Source organism: Periplaneta americana, chromosome 12, assembly GCF_040183065.1.
Source record: "Periplaneta americana isolate PAMFEO1 chromosome 12, P.americana_PAMFEO1_priV1, whole genome shotgun sequence".
Lineage (NCBI taxonomy): Eukaryota > Metazoa > Arthropoda > Insecta > Blattodea > Blattidae > Periplaneta > Periplaneta americana.
In genome coordinates, this window is record NC_091128.1 from 59,474,540 (window position 1) to 59,495,472 (window position 20,933).

General features: G+C 35.0%; 1 protein-coding gene across 1 annotated transcript in view; it reads left to right on the forward strand.

The window, feature by feature from the left end:
• Nucleotides 1-20,933, forward strand: part of LOC138710486 (uncharacterized) — a 157,018-nt gene that overhangs the window by 11,610 nt on the left and 124,475 nt on the right. The window contains exon 2 of the mRNA XM_069841415.1: nucleotides 1,258-1,314. Coding sequence (XP_069697516.1) covers nucleotides 1,258-1,314 — 57 coding nt within the window. The remainder of the gene's footprint in view (nucleotides 1-1,257; nucleotides 1,315-20,933) is intronic.

Sequence of the window (20,933 nt, forward strand, 5' to 3'; positions counted from 1 at the left end):
TTATTAAAACATACATCAACACTTATAAAACCTCTTACCTTTCAGCATCAAAGATGACGCAAAAAATCATACAGCACTACTCTTCAATGGAAGAGAATTCTTAAAGTACAAATGAATTGCTTACGTCCATCTACATACTACTTCACAAAACTATAGATTTTAATTTAATATTTTAACTACAAAATGCCTCGATATACACCTATAATGCTAATAGCATAAACTGTATAATTCAATATGTTGTTCTTTCTAGATACCACTAAATCGTACTCTACAATACCCAGATATCATAGTATTTTTATATTTCTCTACATAACAACGTAAGTTTGTTTACATACATTTATATTATTTTATTATAACATAAGAACACTTACGAAATTTCTACCTTACAACATCAAAGATTGACGAAGCATCGACCATGTAACACTGCTACTTAATAGTAGAATAATCTTAAACTATAAATGAATTATATACGTTTATTTACATATTACTTCACAAACCATATGTTGCAGTTTAATATATTTCAACCACAAAATATCTCTATATCCCCTATAATACTAACATCAGAACACAATATATAATTACTAATGTACCATTTATTTTTGGAAACTACAAAATCATTTAATAACCCTAATTGAACATAAATTGTAAACTGAAGTTATATAGCTAATACAATGTAAACATAGATCAATTTTATTGACTTCTTTTATTTAGAACAATATGCCACAATTTTACTCAGGATAAACAACGAATGTAAACATTGCACATTTCAAATATAAGGGTCACATTGTAAGCGAGCTTTCACTTACATTAACCAATATAATTTAATAATACCAATTATGCGCACATTTTTTACAATGTAAGTGAAAACCCGTAATATATTTTGTAAATATTTGTATTCTCACATATTTTATCTAGACTTTAACTCAATTCATTATTCTTATTTTGTTGTTTTATCTATTTTATTTAGTGATAATTGATACTTGATGTACATACATGTATTGACAAATTAGAGGTTAAATATTGCTTATTCATAAAGTTTTATCTGACGATGTCGCTGGGCGACGAAAACGTTCATAAAAAACATTAAGTGTAATATAAAGGAATAAATCCTTAAATATTATACGATAAGTCATTGACTGAAAAATGAACAATATATTTATTCAACTAGATCTCTTTAAGACTTAATCTATCTGAAAAAACTCCCCCTCCCCCCCCAAAAAAGAAGCTAATAATATTTACATACTGTTTTCTTTTCAGAAGTGTTTGATGTGACAACTATTTGTCGGTACGGTGTAGAGTCGCCAGCAGAAAACGGTAAGTGCGTGTCAATTATTTAGTGCGTCTTGATTAGTTTGTATATACTTCGTAGATGTCTAAGGGGGCTTATACACTTTACCTGAGTCGCCAGCATTTAATTAACAATATCTGTAGTTGAGAAAAATGTTGCCTACTTAATGGAACGTGATTATGCTTCCTTTTGGTGTATAGACTAGGCGTACTGGTAGTTTATGCAGCAAATGCTGCAAAACTAAGTTTATTAGAGGTTCAAATAAACATTTTTCAGCTTTATTTTCGATGAAGAATACCAGACATTTTCAAAGTTAATGCAGTAGCATTGCGCATTGTAAGTGAGAGTTAAGAAAATGTCAGGTTTGTCATGCTTTCGAACAAAAGACATAGCATCTTGGTATAACTGCTGCATGTTTCTTGAACTATCTTGAAATGTAGAGGACAGAATAACTTTTTACCGCTAAGAGATCTTGCTGCGGTGATCAAGAGACTACAAAATCTTGTAGGTCTCTTATTTTATCAGTAAGTAATATCTTTTGGTCCTTTCTTAGGAATTGCAATTGTTGCGCTTCCTCCAGACAATACTAGTCTACCAAATATTGCTGGATTAACTTGTGTGACTAATGAATGTGAGAAATGGTAACGAACAGCAATCCGAAATGATACAAACTGAAGTAAAGTCTTTCTAGTGGGTTTGATTTGCTGGCATAGGTTACTGTTGCAGTTGTGATTCATCAGGGAAGAGGAGGGGATATATTTAATCAGATCACAGTGAGGGCTTAATTTGGTCTTCCTTGTCTGCCATGCACAACATAACGGTACTTTGGTGGCTCACCATATATGGAGACAAAAACAGCTCCAATGTTCTCTGCATTTAGTTTAGTGTATCGCTGTTGATCTAACCCAATATGATCAACAAAACTTAAATTAGCAGATGGCACGTTTTCTTCATTTACCAATATTTGTCCTGTATTTTTGTAGGAAATAGCATAAAGATTGTTAGCAACAATATCTGACAAAGTCTGGAGTACCTGTGAATGCTGGACATCATTTTGACCCTGTAAAACATTAGCATAATTTATACTCGAATGTTGAATCAATGACGTATAATTTTTCATAAGCACGTAATGAATTGTTAATGATGGAAGATCAGAGACGTAAGTTATTTATGTAGCCTATTATCCCGTATATTTTCAGCAGTATAGATTGTTGTGAGGAATCTATTGCTGGGATTCGGAAAATGAGGCGAGTGCTATATCAGAGTTGTAGAACCTTATAATATGTGCCCTAAATACTCGTAAAATTGTTCATCGTAAATCGTTAGCAGCTTCAGTGTTTCATTCGTTGCTCGTCGCCGGAAATAAACTCATCACTGCAGCAAGAATTGAAATGACCTGCTATTCTCCCTACAACAAAATGATATGCTTGACAGCGATCACAAATCTAATCGATTGAACCAAAAGAATATGAAATTTAATTTTGATGTATTTTAAAGACGCAGCTAAAATATGAATCATGACTCAATTATTAATGCCTCTTCCATACTACTGGACTACTACCTAGGAAAATTCCATTAAATATAATATGAAAAAGACCCACACCACTTGATTAATAACTATAAAATATTTCATTTTTAATAACAATATTGTTACCTTACGTAAGTTTTGTAGTTTTCAGTAATATATATATTACAGCCGTTACTCAGTAAATTATAGAAATGAAGATCTAATTTAAGATATTCTTTCTCTGCGTCTATTTATATAACCCTAAGAGGTTTCACTGTCATATCATCAATACAGCATTAATGCATATAATTAGTGACAAATACTGACATAATTGCATTAACTATAATAATATTCCATTTTTAAAGGTAATAATGCCATCAAACATTCATAAGTTTTATAGTTTTTCATATCCAATGCACAGCTGTACTCAGAAAATTACACACCAGACAATTAGACCTGTAAATCTTGAAGTTTTTATACATTATCAAAAAATTACACTAATGAAGATCGACATATTGGCATTATGATGTCAGAGAATCTGAGCCATCTGAACTCTAAATACTGTATGCCAGCTATCCTGCATGTAATGGCCTTCGTGTAATATTGTTTATTGTAGTGAGTGTGCTTTGTTTTGTTCTGAAAAGCCATTAGTTCTCAAAACTGACGAAAGATGGATTTTGGAAAATAGGAAAATGATGTAGGAAAATTGACGTTTCACTGATAACTATTTCTCCGCACATCTTTGGATGCCAAGCTTCAAAATGAGGGATCATTCATTAAAATCCGTTCAGCTGTTTTGCCGTAATTTCCATTACCAGTTCAAATTATGTATATAGATTATGATTTAAGATTAATTGCTGTCAATAACAAATAAGTAAAATTTGGATCCTTTTTATAATTTTCCAAAAAATTAATTTCTCAGTAACTGTAAATCTGAACACTCGTATTACAAACTTCAGTTTCATATTTTGTAGCTGACATAACACACATTGTGAACTACTAAGAAGAGCACAGTCAATTATTATATTTATACTTGTTTAATTTTTAGTATTACAAAACTATTTTTATCATATATTTTCCATGAATAGTGATTGTTTGTTAGTGTATCTTAATAAAATTATTAGAGATTTTTTGCCCTAACGTTTTTCTTGTTACCGTAAACTATAATGTCACGTGACCGAATACGGTAAGTACAATAGCGAGCTTTGCCATAAAAATAGTTTCTGCTCATACATCTGTCAATGAATACGATGAAGACAAGGAAAACAAAAGAAACACGTTTCTCAATTTGTATTCAAATTATTATTGCGGATTAAAAAACTATATTAATATACTAAACATACTTTTAAACATCCAAATTGCTTGCTTTGGCAGCATTTGGGCACACTTCGCTTTTATCATGATCGCAAAGACCTACCATCTCTGATAACTCTGCATGTTTATTCCTGTCATAATTAATTATATTACACCTAATGTACATAATGTGATAAGCTAAGACCATTGTTGAATTGTTGTGAAGCTGTTTCGTTTCTTGTTTTGTATTTTACATTAATTTTATCTTTAATGAAACAAATATTTTGATTTTATATTTTTATACTTATATATACTTTACTTATATTTTATACTTTTATACTTACTTTCTTAAATTTGCAGTGTCAGATTTCCGCCATTGTTTGATAAAATTATCCATATATTCTTTTATGGCTCGCAGGGAGAAAGGTTTTTCCAGTTGCAGTCACTTTTATATCAATATCTTTCCACTGATTCAAGTTTTCATAGGGATTAGTTGCAATAATTACTTCACGCATTAATATTAACTCATCATTAATGTTGAAACATAGCCTGTCCTGCGCCATTCTGCTCACGATAAACGAATGGGATTATCGTATCACCATATCACGATTTCTGGTAACGATTACCTAATAGGTTTGCTCGTACAACAAGTTTGTGATGGTTTGAGAACTGTTTGTAAACTGTTCCAACCTCATCTATTGCGCATGATCGGTTTGAAAACTAATTTCAAACCTTCCGTGATTTCAGCTGTACGAACGCATTTTCAAACTGGTTGGAACCACTGCCGACTAGATATGTGTTTGAACTTACGGACAGCAGAATCAATTAATTAAAATAGCCTATTGTGATTCCTACTTCAAATTGTTGAGAGAGATTCTCTGCTAAATGGCGGGTTACACGGAAATAATAAGAAATAATAAATTCGCTGTTATTGTACCCAGGGATAATATGTTGAACATAAGTTTCGTTTTTGAGCCTGTCTCTTTCCACAAATGATTCCAGGAAGCCTAACTCATCACCATTAGATATCATCATCATCATCATCATCATCATCATCATCATCATCATCAAATACTTTCCCTAAACAGGGAATGCCTAGAAGACAAAGTATGCCATTTACAAAACAAATTTTGAATAGTACATATTACATGGATAATTTATTATGAATATAAAACCAATGCAAGAAAGAGAAAAAAATAAATTACAGTGCAATATCTTATCTGAGCTGATTTCTTAACAATTCAATCAAACCTTTCAACGCAAGTAAACAAACATTGGTAATTATAGATGATGGCAAATGAAAAGCCTTCCAAAAATCAACAAATTGCTTCGGGATGGATTCTCTTGCTCTGACCATCAAGCCTATTACTTCTATCTGTTGTACATTGATATTTCTCTTGATAATGCGGGATTGTTGGTTCATAGACGAATTGTTTCTCCTTACTGTTTCCATATCGTTATCACTAGAAGTGTTTGAATAAGATATCTGAAAGAACAATTACAGGCCTAAATTAACCTAACTTCTCTTTTAAAACACTTTCGGAAAATAATTTTGTTACAATTAATCTGGAAACAACTTCAGAATAATATCGCGTAAGTAAATATATGCCGTTATTTCATCGTTGGTGCAAGAGACATCTCTTTTTTATGCACTTATTTATTTATCTACCCTTCTACCGTCAATAAAAAGAAAAATATGTTTTAAAATTATTTTCAATTTGCACAGTCTTGCTACATACGTACTTACGCGGTATATTCTGAAGTATCTCTTTTTGACCCAGTCCATTTCTCTAAATAGTACTTCTAGCAGACAGGTGAATAATTTCCATGGTGTCTCCTAGTTTCACTCCCCTTCCTAATTTAAATGCTTCTCCTTCCACCTCTGTTCGGATTTTTATGTAACTGGTGATATAGATCTTGCCCAATAATCTTATAATTTTGTGTTATTGCGTCTAGAGTTTCAAGAACTTTAAAATGCTCCACTGAGTCAATGGCCTTGCTGTAAACTACAAATGCAATATATACTTTCATGTTAAAGTCGTTGACTTTTTCTGTTATTTGATTTACTGTTTGCAGCTGGGAATCCTATAGATTCAAAATCCCCTATATCCACTTTCACAAATTGAAGGATTTTAACAGTAACTGGTGGAAAATAGAGAGAATTTTCAACAAACCTTTTCCTTCAAATTTATTGGATTTTCGAGTTTAAACTGTATAAATCATTCGAATTCATTCTTAGCAAACAATATGTTGGCGTAACTAAATTACGAACAAAATGATCTTTAGAGGGTTTTGAATCTAGAGGATTCATGGTCGATGTTACTGAAACTCCGTCGGAATGCTGCTTCTTCAAGTGATTGATTTTCGTCCAAAAATTTTATTAATCGGCTTAATATATTCGTGGATACGTTATAATAAGCTGGGCATCAAACTGATATGCCTGTAATTGTTCAGGTAATCTTTTGTTCCTTTCTTGTGTAAATATATAAGTACTAGTGGCTTGTGCAGCAAATGCTACAAACTAAGTTCATTACAATTCAAATTAAAATTTTTCCAATTCATTTCCAATGAAGAATACCAGACATTTTGGAAGTCCCTATCCTAAGCAAGATTAATCCAGTCTCTATCATCATATCCCACCTTTCTCAAATTGATTTTAATATTATCCTCCCATCTACGTCTGCCTCCCTCAAGGTCTTTTCCCTTCAGATCTTCCAATTAACACTCTATACCATTTATAGATTAACCCATACGTGCTACATGAACTGCCATCTCAAATGTCTGGATTTAATGTTCCTAATTATGTTAGGTGAAGAATACAATGCGTGTAGTTCTGCGTTGTGTAACTTTCTCCATTCTCCTATGACTTCATCCCTCTTAGTCCCAAATATTTTCCTAAGAACCTTATTTTCGAACATCCTTAATCTCTGTTCCTCTCTCAAAGTGAAAATCCAAGTTTCACAACCATAAAGAACAATCGGTAGCATAACTGTTTTATAACTTTCCAGCTTTAAATATCTATACCATACCGCCATTAAATATGTGGAAAAGACCCATATCACTTGACTAATAATTATAAAAATATTTCACTTTAATAACAATATTGTTATCTTACGTAAGTTTTGTATAGTCTACTATATAGCGTCACTCAGTAAATATTATAGAAATGAAGATCTAACTTCAGATATTCTCTACGCCTACTTATATAACCCCAAAAGGTTTCACTTTCTTATCATCAATAAAACATTAATCTGTATAATTGGTGACAAATACATAATGGCATTCACTATAATAATATATCATTTTTAATGGTAATAATGCCATCAAACATTCTTAAGTTTTGTAGTTTTTAATATCCAATACACAGACAGCTGTACTCAGAAAATTACACACCAGAGAATCTTCTTTTTACGTCTTGAAGTTTTTACTAACCAATATTCAGAAAAAGTTACACTAATGAAACTCGACATATTGGCAATATGTCAGCTATCTGAACTCTAAATATGTTAGCAATCCTGCAGGTCATAGCCTTCGTGTGATATTGTTTATTGATATTTCAGAGTGCGACAAGGTAATTGCCTTTCCAGTTCAAGACCAATTGAAGCAGGAGTTGCTCAAGGCTCTATTCTGAGTCGAATTCTCTACGCTACATACGTTCATCACATTCCCAAGCACACCAACTGCCGACACGCCTTATATGCGGATGATACGGTCCTTTATACAAAACATCACGACATCAGATGTGCTTTACAACAGATGCAAAAAGCCTTGGACTTACTCACCCAATGGTCTACAAGATGGCGACTGAAAATTAACGGCGATAAAAGTACAGCAGTAGTTTCTACAAGGAGATTTCCACGATTATTAGAACTGCTCTCTGTTCAGAATCAACACATTCCCTTCAAAACAACGATGAGATATCTTGGTCTACTACTGGATAGTCGTTTGACATACAGACAACATATACAGTTAATACGAGACAGAGCTTTGCAAAGATTCTTAGCATTATATCCAATACTTAAAAGCTTCATTCCCCTCAAAACCAAACTATTACTGTACACTTCACTTATACGATCATACATGTCCTACGCGTCAGAAATTTGGGCTCAAACCCATCCCCTTCACATCAAGAAACTCGATGCCATCCAAACAGCTGTGTGCAGGTACTGATTTTTACATTACTAACGCACAACTGTACAGCGACCTGGAAATCATTTTATTCAGTGACTACGTGCAGAACTTGCGTAAAAATTATCTTCAGAAACTACAAACACATCCTAATCCACTTATTAAACCTTAATTACACATAACATTCAGTGAACAATCAAGTAATGTTAACTTTTCTGCAGAAATCATTGACTCTGAAAGTTTACTTATATGTCCAGTTTACCAGTTTCTGTTTCTGATGGAGAAGATGGTCACACTTCATTTACGTACTCATGTTATTCTAAGCAATATTCTTGTTAAGGCAAGGGTCCATGTGACCTAGAACTTGTGATGACATGTGTCTTTATTGACACCAAATAAATAAATAAATAAATAAATAAATAGTTTATTGTAGTGTGTTTGTGTTTTGTTTTGTTTTATTCTGAAAGGGCCATTACCTATTTCTCAAAACTGACGACAGATGGATTTTGGAAAATAGGAAAATGATGTAGGAAAATTGACATTTCACTAAAAATTATTATTTTTCTGAAAATCTTTGGGTTCCAAGCTTCAAAATAAGGGGTCAGTTATTAAAATCCGTTCAGTCATTTTCCCGTAATTTCCATTACCAGTTCAAATTATATGTATAGATTCTCACTAATTTCTCGGATGAAGGTGCCTCTTTATCATTTCTGTCTGTACTTTCGTCCTTTACGAGTGAGTAGCATCAAACTGGTTATTTTTCTCTAGCCTATTATTCTACTTCAGTTGAGCCACAAGAGCGCAGTAGAATTAATAATGAATTCTAATTTGAGAAATATCAGACAGAAGATGATAAGAATCGATCGGGACTGTAGCAAGTATACGAGAAACAAGAGCAAGATGTGAATACCGTTTCTGAAAGAAGAGTGAATGGACATTTCGCGGTATTAATGAAGGATGAACTCAAGATAAATGGAAGAATATTCGACCTAGATTATTGTCAGCAAAACTTTTCGGATCGTAGCCTTTTACGTCCCAGCGCCCTTCATCAAAACAACCTTCCTGCGTCCCGGGTTCTATGTTGTAAACAATCCTGCGTCCGGGGTTCTATGAAGTAAACGGGTCCGGGTGAATTGCCACAAAACCCGAACAGGTAAAGATAGTTATAAGATCGAGATATGTAAATTGCCACAGAATTACCTGCGGTCCATTTTAGAGTCGATATCTGCGAGAATGTTAATTGCCACAAAACTACCTGCGGTCAATTTTAGAGTTAGTATCTGCGAGATATGTTAATTACCACAAAACTACCTGCGGTAAATTTTGTTGTTGGTACCTGTGTCGATCAAGTTGCGTATATTAATTGTCAATATTACAGATATTATTCTGTAGGACAAATTCATAAAATCTTTAATATTCTCATAGCTAGCAGTGCATATTTCTGTACAGATTACTGTGCACTTAACTGGGGAATCCCGGCCAAACAGTCACTCAGTTGAGTGCACTCCTTGTATAATGGCAGTTAACTTGGACATAAAACGTCAACGTATCTGCCTAACTTGGAGTCAGGCCACAAAGGGAAACATCGAAGGAGGACATTTCGGTCCGGTGCTGTGGATTGAATTCGGCGTAGTTCAGTGGTCAGAGCGCTTGGTACGTAGAACCAAGGACCCGGGTTCGATCCCCGGCGCCGGAGCGAATTTTTCTCCTCAAATATTGTCAATATTACAGATATTATTCTGTAATGCAAATTAATAAAATCTTTAATATTAATATTTTAATAATATTTAATAGCCATAAGATGTTTCCTTTTAAGAGATTGGACACTTGTGTCGTTTTTGTTTGTATTTTCACTCGAGAGGAAAGAATAAATATGGAAGTGCCTGCTATTATTCGGTTGAGAAGCTTTTGCCATCCAGTCTGCTTTCAAAAAAAAAAAAAAAACAAACAAACAAAGTTGAAATTTATAACACAGTTATATTACCGGTTCTGTATGGTTGCGAAACTTGGACTCTTACTTTGAGAGAGGAACAGAGATGAAGGGTGTTCGAGAATAAGGTGCTTAGGAAAATAATTGGGGCTGAGAGGGATGAAGCTACAGGAGAATGGAGAAAATTATACAACGCACAACTGCACGCATTGTATCCTTTACCTAACATAATTTGTAGGAATCGGATTTTTGTGTAAATGAGTAAATAAGTCAATAAATAAATGAATGAATGAATGAATGAATAAATGAATAAATAAATAAATTCATTAATTCATAAATTAATGAATAAATAATTGAGTGAATGAATGAATAATTTTGCTTACAGATAAAAAGACTGTAACTAAGGAAAAAAATTCCGAACCAGTACACGGTAATTTGTATATGTAATTTTATTTTACATAAAAATACATATTTTTGTAATATTTTTATGTAAATACATATTTTAAATAATGTAGATATAAGTACATAAATTGTTATTTCTTCATTTGTCTAATTTTTAAATTCAATCCAAAAAAATTGGACATACTACACATTAATGAAAACATAATGTGAATACATTTCTTTCTGAAGGCCCCTTCCCACTTAGTGGAATCGAATCGAATAGAATTTCTCTTCAGAATGCATTTGAATGGAAGATAGCAGAAAGCGGCGCGTCGAATCGAACCAACCGAATCGAATTGAAGAGAAATCATGAGCTAGCATATTTATTCCACTACTGAAACAGAATTTCTTGTTTGTATGTTCTGGTTAAGCCTTCGTGAAAAACAAATGAGCCTTATCAATTTTTTGGTGGAGTAATTTGTTTGTTGAAAGCTATTGCTGAAACGGTCTAAATAGACAATTAAAATTTACGAGTAATAATATAAACGAAGAAAAATTAATACATTTTGTTAAAAATTACTGGTATCCTCTATTGTATAACAAAACACAAAAGTAGGCCTCTTACCGAGAATCGGAATTATTATTCCCGTGATAATGCTTGAAGCGAAATGAGTAAATTAACGGAAACTTCAGGTAAAAATTAAAATCCAAAGAAGTGCTATGGAACTAAGTTTTGCTTCATCTCTCAGAATATAGTCAAATATAATGAAAATTCTCCATGTATCTAGTTAAAATATCATGAATCCAGTATTTCCTTTTCTTGTTTTAGATATTTATTTCTTCTCTATCCACCTCTTAACATAACTGTGCTAAAGCCAATATGCGATTCATTTCAATCTGTAACATTCCTTAGTTCGGTTCAATTCCACTAAATTCGAGCGGCGGCAGACGTTTAGTTTAGTTTCGATTCCAAGTGGGAGCGGGTCTTTAAATGTAATGCGTAGTGACTTTGACTGCAAGTACTGTCTGGCACTCGCGAAGGATCTATGAAATGAGGCTCACACGATGGATTCTCCAGTCAGTGGTATTGGCTTGATTCATTCAGACCGTTTGTGAAGTCATTGGTGATGTATTGCCGAAGTGAAGTCAAGTAAGTGTTCATCACTGTTTGTAGCAATATATTATCATATATATTATTATAATGTACCGAAGTACATATGATATTTCCATGCAGATATTCTGCGTCATCATACGTTGAAAGAGTAATGGAACGGAGAAAAATTCTCTCCGGCGCCGGAATTTGAACCCGGGTTTTCAGCTCTACGTGCTGACGCTTTATCCACTAAGCCACACCGGATTCCACCTCGGCGTCGGAAGAATCGTCTCAGTTTTAAGTTCCAAATCTTGGGTTCCTTCTAGTGGCCGCCCTCTGCACTACGTCATAGATATCTATGAACCTAAGACCGAAGTCCACATATGTGCTGAGGTGGAATCCGGTGTGGCTTAGTGGATAAAGCGTCAGCACGTAGAGCTGAAAACCCGGGTTCAAATCCCGGCGCCGGAGAGAATTTTTCTCCGTTCCATTACTCTTTCAACGTATGATGACGCAGAATATCTGCATGGAAATATCATATGTACTTCGGTACATTATAATAATATATGTGATATGCATATATCACTTCGTGATTTAAGACGGCGCTCATTCCGTTGGATCCCGGCCAACTAGTCACTCATTACGAGTGCACCTCAGCACATGTGTGGACTTCGGTCCTAGGTTCATAGATATCTATGACGTAGTGCAGAGGGCGGCCACTAGAGGAAACCCAAGAGTTGGAACTTAAAACTGAGACGATTCTTCCGACGCCGGGGTGGAATCCGGTGTGGCTTAGTGGATAAAGCGTCAGCACGTAGAGCTGAAAACCCGGGTTCAAATCCCGGCGCCGAAGAGAATTTTTCTCCGTTCCATTACTCTTTCAACGATTGTAGCAATATGTTGCTGAATTTAGTGGAATTTTTACAAGTGACAGAAAAATTCTATTATATCAAAAATGTGGGAAATGTGTAAATGCGGATCAACGATCTCAAGTCTTGCAGCATTTAGCAGGTAATAAGCATAGAATGGCCGTTTCATGTGCAACCTCTAGACAAGTTCTCTCAGGTGAAGCAGCTTCCTCTTCACATGTCCCATTTTCAAAATGTTCTGAATAGCCTATTACGCAGATTTCTGCAAAGCTTTTCTTTCATCTGATATTCCTTAATATAAATTGAAACGTTCAGAGCTTAGAAAGCTTCTTACAAAATACACAAATTTTGAAACACCAGGAGAATCAACATTAAGAAAAATCTATGTCCCTTCATGTTACGAAGAAATGCTAGGAAAGATCAGAGCAAAATGTGGGGGGGGGGGGGGGGAATGGGTAAACATGAACGAATCACTGAACTCTAGCGGCAACAAAGTTGGAAACGTTGTGGTAGGTGTGCTAGAAATTAATGAAATAGTTTCCAAGCGGTGTTTTCTATTAGCATGTAGAGAATTATCAGCATCGAATCATGTAACGATGGCTCGTTTATTCAATGAATATTTGCAGTTATTGTGGCCGAATGGGGTCAAATTTGATAATGGTTTACTCTTACTTTCGGTTGCTGCTCCGTATATGAAGAAGGTACCAGAAGGCCTTTCTGTAAGTTCTCAAACATGATACACGTAACTTGTAGAGTACATAGTTTACGAGAGTATGTGAGCTGATACGTATCTTATATTCTGAAGTAACAAATTGATTTCAAATGGCAAAAAATTGTTCGTAAAAGTCCCAACAAGAATTTATTTATTCAAAGCCAAAAACCCAGATCTTGCACTTCCACCTAGACTCAGTTTCTCGTTGGAGGACATGGCTAGAAGCACTAGTGTATTATGCAGACAAATTTGAAAATGTTAAATCAACGATAGATGAACTAAATAAGGATGATTTTCCATTAATTGAAATTCTTCAGAACTTACTTAAGGACAGTTAAAAAAAATGAATTATCTTATATGTCTGCAATTTTGAATTTTTTGTGTCACTGTATAAAGACATTGGAAACATCAACTAACTTATTGACTGAGACAATTAATGAGTACATTGCAGTGAGAAAAAAATTCATTCACTCAAAGGTCGAAATTAGAACCTATTAAACAGAAATTTAAAAGCGCATTTGAAAATAATTATGGATTTTATACTTTGTGTGAAGTTGTCAAAGTTTTAGAATGGCAAGAACCCGTTGGTGAAATTGAGAGGAAGTGTGTCAATGACACTCATTTTATGAAATATGCAGGACTAACTTCTTGTGACGTTGAACAGTCCTTTTCCCGATATCGTGCATTGTTCCGAGACAAGCGACATCGATTTGTGATGGAAAACTTGGAGAAAGTCTTAATTGTTCACTGCAACAACAAGTTATTTGGACCCACCACTGTCTCAACATGATTGCTGAATGATTTGTTTGTAATACAGTACATACTTAAAGTTTTGTAATATTGAAACAAAATATTTTTTACAATTTTTATACACGTTTTAGATATTTTACTACATAAGAAAATAAATATTTTCAAGTTTTTTGGCACATAAGAATCTATTAGCTAATAATTAGGAACATTAAATCCAAACGTTTGAGATGTGCAGGGCATGTTGCACGTATGGGTGAATCCAGAAATGCATATAGATTGTTATTCAGAAGATCTGAGGGGGAAAAACCCTTTGGGGAGTCCGAGATGTAGATGGGAAGATAACATTAAAATGGATTTGAGGGAGGTGGAATATGATTCTAGGGACCGATGGCGGGCTTATGTGAGGGCGGCAGTGAACCTCTGGGTTTCCTGAAAGCAATTTGTAAATAAGTAGCCTACTATTTTCTTGTTTTAAATTTCTCGAAACATTAGCAAACGTTTGCCTTAAAATAATAATAAAAAAATACTAGAATTATTATAATGTCAATATATGCAGCACACAGTGGGAAGACATTACAATTTAGACTCGTTTGTTTTAATAGAATTACGTATCACAATTGTTTTATACATGTTAGAATTTTTCTAACGGCGAGACCGATCCCGGGTTAAACTTTATTTGGTCCACATAAAATACTCTAAGTTTATATTTATACATTTCAATTCCTTTTTTGTTCAGAGAACAGGATAGTATTTTTACTAGTTTTGTCGTAAAGATGAGTATTTCTCAAGGCAGGTAGTACTGCAAAATTGTCCTTTAACAACAGCCTAAGGCAGGCCTGCACAAGGTTTCCGCTCTCCGAGCCGGCTCACAGCTCACGAGCGGAATGCAGATATTAGCTGCGCTCAATATAGGGTGGACTGGAAGAAGGGGTGATCTCGTACAAAATATACACAAAAGGGAAGTACTAGTACGAGTGTTTATGAAATAAATTCACGTTCAGTGTTTGCAAAACTATCTTGGACTTATTAATTAATACAGAAATATTTATTTTACAGAAATAATAGAAATTTTATACCTACTTAAATGTACAATATCATTTTGTTATATTTTTATTTATCAGTACATGAAAACGAGGTTTTATGCTGTTGGCAGCTGAAAGGAACAGTAGCCTCCTGATCGTAATGAAACATCAGTTACAGAGGTTCGATGCCTGCCTTCATTAAAGTTGATAATAGAAAACAATTGCTCAAAAATATAAATGTTGAGCCAAATATAGCAATCATTTTCACAGCCAGCCTGTGTAGTCGTGGTTATTATTTCTAATGTTTAGTCTTGTAAAACTCAACCAGGCTAGTAGTATTATTCAAACGATCTTTAGCCCTTAGGACACATTGAAGAGCAATAAGTTCGAGCTGTAAATCGTTAAATGTTATGCTTTATTTAACGACGCTCGCAACTGCCGAGGTTATACGAGCACACTTAAATGCAATCGTCCTGGCCCGGAATCGAACCCGCAACCTCGGGCATAGAAGGCCAGCGCTATACCAACTGTGCCAACAAGGCCCACCTCTAACTTATATGGCATTGATTCAACTGGTGTTGAAGAATTTATTATGACAACTTTAAACTTCTTTCCAATTAAGACAATATTTTTAGTAGGTTATTTTACGACGCTTTATCAACAGCTTATGATATTTAGCGTCTGAATGAGAAGAAGGTGATAGGATGCCGGTGAAATGAGTCCGGGGTCCAACACCGAAAGTTACTCAGCGTTTGCTCATACTGAGTTGAGGGAAAACCCCGGAAAAACCTCAACCAGGTAACTTGACCCGGGAATCGAACCCGGGCCACCTGGTTTCACGGCTAGACGCGCTAACCGTTACTCCACAGATGTGGACCTTAAGACAAGATCTTGGAACCTAGAATTAAATTCATTTTGAATTTCAATTAATATTTGTACATAATCATTTAACATGGCTTCATCATGAGCAGTTTCTATCGTTCGAAAGTAAGCCATATTACCTTCCCGAAACTGACTTACGAAAAGTGTAAGTTTACGACTGAAATCCCGTAATTTATTCAACATATCAACACTGAGCTGGCCTTTTCCCTGAAGAGAGATATTTAAATTGTTGAAGATTAATATCTTTAGTATCTTTATGTCTGGACTCGTAATGACGTATTATGTTATGTTTCTTTCTACCTTTCAAAATGTTGTGGCAGATAAAACACTGAGTATTTACTCCAGCAGCTATGAAAAAATAAGCATTTTCCCATGCAACATTGAAAGAATTTGCCTGATCACTATTTTTCCGTCTTTTAGATTCCTCCATACCGTACTGTAGCAGTAGGTAAGCAACGTGAAACAGTTACTGAGAGTACGTACTGCACTCCACTAGATAGCTGAGTGGTCGTTTCCCCTCTCCTCTACCTATAGGCACCGCGCATGGGTCTCAAAATCGTACTGGTGGCGCCGCGCAGTGTCTCAATTTCTAATTAACTACAGGCTCGCAGTCATTCACTAGTCATGTGTGATATAGAAATTACATGCGGCTTTCTGCCGATAAAAAGTTGTAATATTAGTAAGAATGGGCTCATTGATTCATAGTGTTCTGCCCAAGGGCAGGTCTTTCACTGCAAACCCAGCAATCTCCAGTCTTGAATTATTCTATAGACTCAGTGGAAAGTTCAGTACTGCTAGAGGAGTGTAAAAATGTAACTACAAAGTTCCTGAAATATCAGTGAAGTTGTTTGGCATTTAAATCAGATTTCGGACCATTGAATGAGGGTGAACAGTCATATTACGAAAACATTGATATACTTATATTTGATGTCATGACGTGTGTAATATTTGTGTGCATAATGTCTCTATAAATTACGTATTTTAATGTGATTTAATTATAAAAGTAATCTTAGTTATACTTCCTGAATAATGGGCTACTGCAAATTCTCTAAAACAACTCATATGAACGATATCATCAACATACTACCTCTGATTGAAGTTCTGGCTGATATGTACATCTGTTATCAGGCTGTACATCTCACTTGACGATATGTGTCACAGGAAGAACAATATTGTTTGTATGCATCTGAAGTCTGACTAGTGTAATTTGTAGCTAGTCGGCGATATACGCAATGGAAGGGAAAAGGAACTGGCCACTCTACCCCATGATATTCTGGCCTAGTTGCCTCATAAGTGGTGCCTTGTTGGTATCACTTGTGAGGTTCAGACTTCTCTTGGACAGTTGACTAAACAACAAGATCAACATGCGGAAGCAGTTCAATTGATAGTTTGTGTAAAATGTTATACTGTACATTTTAATTCGCTGAATGCACCTTTCAACATGAATTCGATCACTGGCAACGCTGTAAGGAGTTTAGACTTCTTCAGCTGTTAATTTACCATCGTGCAGATACGGTGGAGTAACAACAATGTTCCCTTTATCGGAGAGGTTTGTTATTATTCCGGGAAAACCTGACTTCATCACCACCTTCTAATAAAGTCAATAATCCGCAATCAGTTATGAATGTGTCACTCGATCTGCCTCTGTAGCATTTAGATTTGAAGGTCACCATCTGTTCCACATTGGGTGGCTGTTCCACTACTGAACAATTAATTGTCACTACATTTTTCATTATTGCAGGCATTGTTTCCTGAATACTTTCTCTGCTAGGCCAAAACCCAAAATTACAGTAACCAACAGTGGATGTCAACAACATTAAAGTGGCGGTAAAAATACATTATAATTATAATCGTACGATTAACTCCGAACATCACTCTCATAGCAGAATACGACAATCCAGTTTTCATTTTAATTGGAAAATATGAGTAGACGATTTTCTTTACGAATCTTACTCTTTGACAGAATTTTTCGAAAGCTTTCGATGTGAAATTCACTAATAAAAATGGCAAAAATAATATGTATGGTCTACATCTTGGGGAGTTTCGACTATCTATGGTAGCTATTTTTGGGTTAAATGATAGAATTGGAAATATTTCTTATTATGATTCTACGGGTATGATTGTATCTCAATTTTAACAATATATTCGAAACCACAAATGTCACTCCCATTAAGTCTGGTAGTTCTGTCTCATATTTTATTGTAGAATAATTTCGGAAACTTTGCATTTCATTAAACATATCATCTGTTCCTGAACGCTTGTCATAACATTTCTTATGTGACTTCAGTTCGGTATGTAATGGAATAGACACTTGAGTAGACAATTCACACAATTCAATTGTGAAAGAAAAAATAAAATCACTAAGAATGGTTTCATTACTTCTGCCTGTATGGCTACTTCAGTTTTCGAAATAACACTTGTTGTGCATTCGCCTTCCATAAAACTTAAATTTTCATCTTTTCTTCTTCTTTATGCGTCTCTTTCGTACCTTTCCGGAGCTAGTTGAGATGAGGCAGTCTTTTTCTTGTAATCTTTTATAAATATACTGGGAACGGCATGCTAGTTTTGGGGGTGTTCTGATCTCGTTCCCAATAAAATGAATACCGCAAATTCTTGCTGCGGGTGTTGGTTTCCAAGGTGAATCATCAGCACTTGAAATCAAGAATTAAATATTGATACGAATACATTTAAAAATAAGTATATTATTTTTTATTGTTGCTAATATTATACATAATATATATGTAAAGAACTCAGTAATTATGCACTTTTTGAAATTTAAACGATAAATTCCTGTCGTTGTTAACTTAATGGTTATTTATGAACATAATACTATATACATTCTATTTTTTATATCAGGCCTAGTATATAATAATACTATGATTACAAGCAGTGTAGCCTTATTTACTTTCGTCTGCGTACTGCATGGATCCACAATTAGCGTCGTTGCGCTTCGGTTTTCTGTTTTGAGAATGAATAAAAACAATATCGTTTGGTGTGTTCCTATAAGCATTACTACACTCAAGAACACAGCAATTTGCATTACCTTTCCGCTTTTTAGGATCATCTATATTTCTAATCATTTAACCTGAGATGTTAAGTATATTCATACGCTTCAAGCACAACTCTATCGCTGCTGTCCCGCAGTTAATAACAACAGTCGCCACCAGAGGAGCTTGCACGGTGCCTATAGCAAGTCTATGTCATTCTGACGTATCTTCCTCTCCGATTCGGCGAGCGGTAAACAGCTCTCCCGCTCCGAAGGAGCGCGCATGCTCGTTGAGCGCTGTTAGTGTAGGTATGGCCTAAGGCCTTGGAGACCAGCTTCAACCCTTCTCCTTTTTTAGTACCGTTAGACCTACAAACTGGTTACTCATACAAAGACCCTCAACTACCTCTCATTAAATGAAAGACTCAGAAACCGTGTGGTTTTTTTTTTAAAGCAAGCCGTAAAGCGCTGCAGCAAGACCGTTCTTTTATTACATTTGCTTCACCGTCGCTGTAACAAGCGTGCAGCAAATCAAAACATCATTTTACGAGTTTGCTGCACGATCCATCATGGCGGAATGCATGTTTTGTCTTTTGCAATGTTTATTATTGTCAAAATCATCTAGTAATAATAATTCTATGTCATTATCATGGAAGTCGAAACTATTTAACATGTTCGGTTCTTTTAGGGTTAAATTTATTACGGCAGAAATAGAAGCCAATATTAATTGTCCACCATTTTGCAGTCAGTTGACCTACTTACGTATTTTTCGACCCTCATTTTGCTGCAGCAAAGGCATGAAGCGCTTATTGAAGCGCTTTAAAAAAAACACGAGGAAATGCACTTCACAGGCAGTGTGTGACGTCACGTTTCCATGGAAACCAAGTGTCGAATGAGAATGGGAACCCAAGTACTAGTAGTACTAGTAGTTTCATCTACGAGTATACCCTACAGAAATGTAAGCTGCAGTAAACACCGCACCACTCCGTGCTCGTAACACTTGACATTTTTCTTACCAGCCACTGTTACAGCTACTGTTTATACAGGGACATCATTTTATTTTTACTTCAATTTTTATTGTACCTGAGTTTTTGAATGTACTTCACTCCCACCCCTTCAACCGACTTCCACACAGATCCAAGACCGCATATACAGTCATAGTACCCACAGTACGTTCCAAAAATATGTTCGCATTTTCCAGTGACGAAAGAGCTTTCAATATTGAATCATTTTCGCACAGGTACTGTCGTCCATTTGCCTACGTCGTAACCCGGTTTCCCCAACCAGCTTTTATTCGCCAGCTAGTGGCTGGGCTGTCTTAGCTCTTTTCTGAGAACATTAATTTCTGTTAGGAATTGGACGTCTACGTAATATTATACAACTGTTTAAAATAACTTAAATAAAAGGGCCTCGTTAAGTAATTAACTGTCACGTGATTTCCCTCCTTTCTACGACCCTACGACATAACCACTTGGACGGACAGTAGATAGTATGTCTGAGTAATTTTATCTTTTCGGGCAGAAGTGAAGATTGAATTTACACTACGTAAGGTACTCCTTTATAGAGTAGGTACAGAATTATTTCAACATGAGTTACTAGTACGAAGAACTGGTAATTGGAATTAAGTACAATAGTCTATAGTGCGATAATATGCACATTAGAACTGAAGCCTGTATCGAAATGTGTTTAATATCCATATTATGATTATTTTTCAATTTAACTTCATTCTCTATTTGTACGCTAATGTGTTGTAGACAGTATAATATACACTGCATAATGAATACGTCCACATGAACAGCTCAGTTCGTGAGTAAAAACACTCATTGTTAATACTGCACTGTATTTTGATTAAACAAAAACCTAATGAAAATGATGAAACTCAAAAGCGCAATATTTCCTAGTTTACATAAATGGATGAACTACTTTTTTTCCCTCCTATATCTAGTAAAGTGATTTGTTTGTATATTACGTCAGTATCATCGAACTCCAGTCGTGGAAGGGGATAGCAAACGGCGTTGATCCAGAGGTATAGGCAAGTTAATATTAAAAATGTTAGTAAAAATAAAATGATGTCCCTGTGCAATTAAACGCT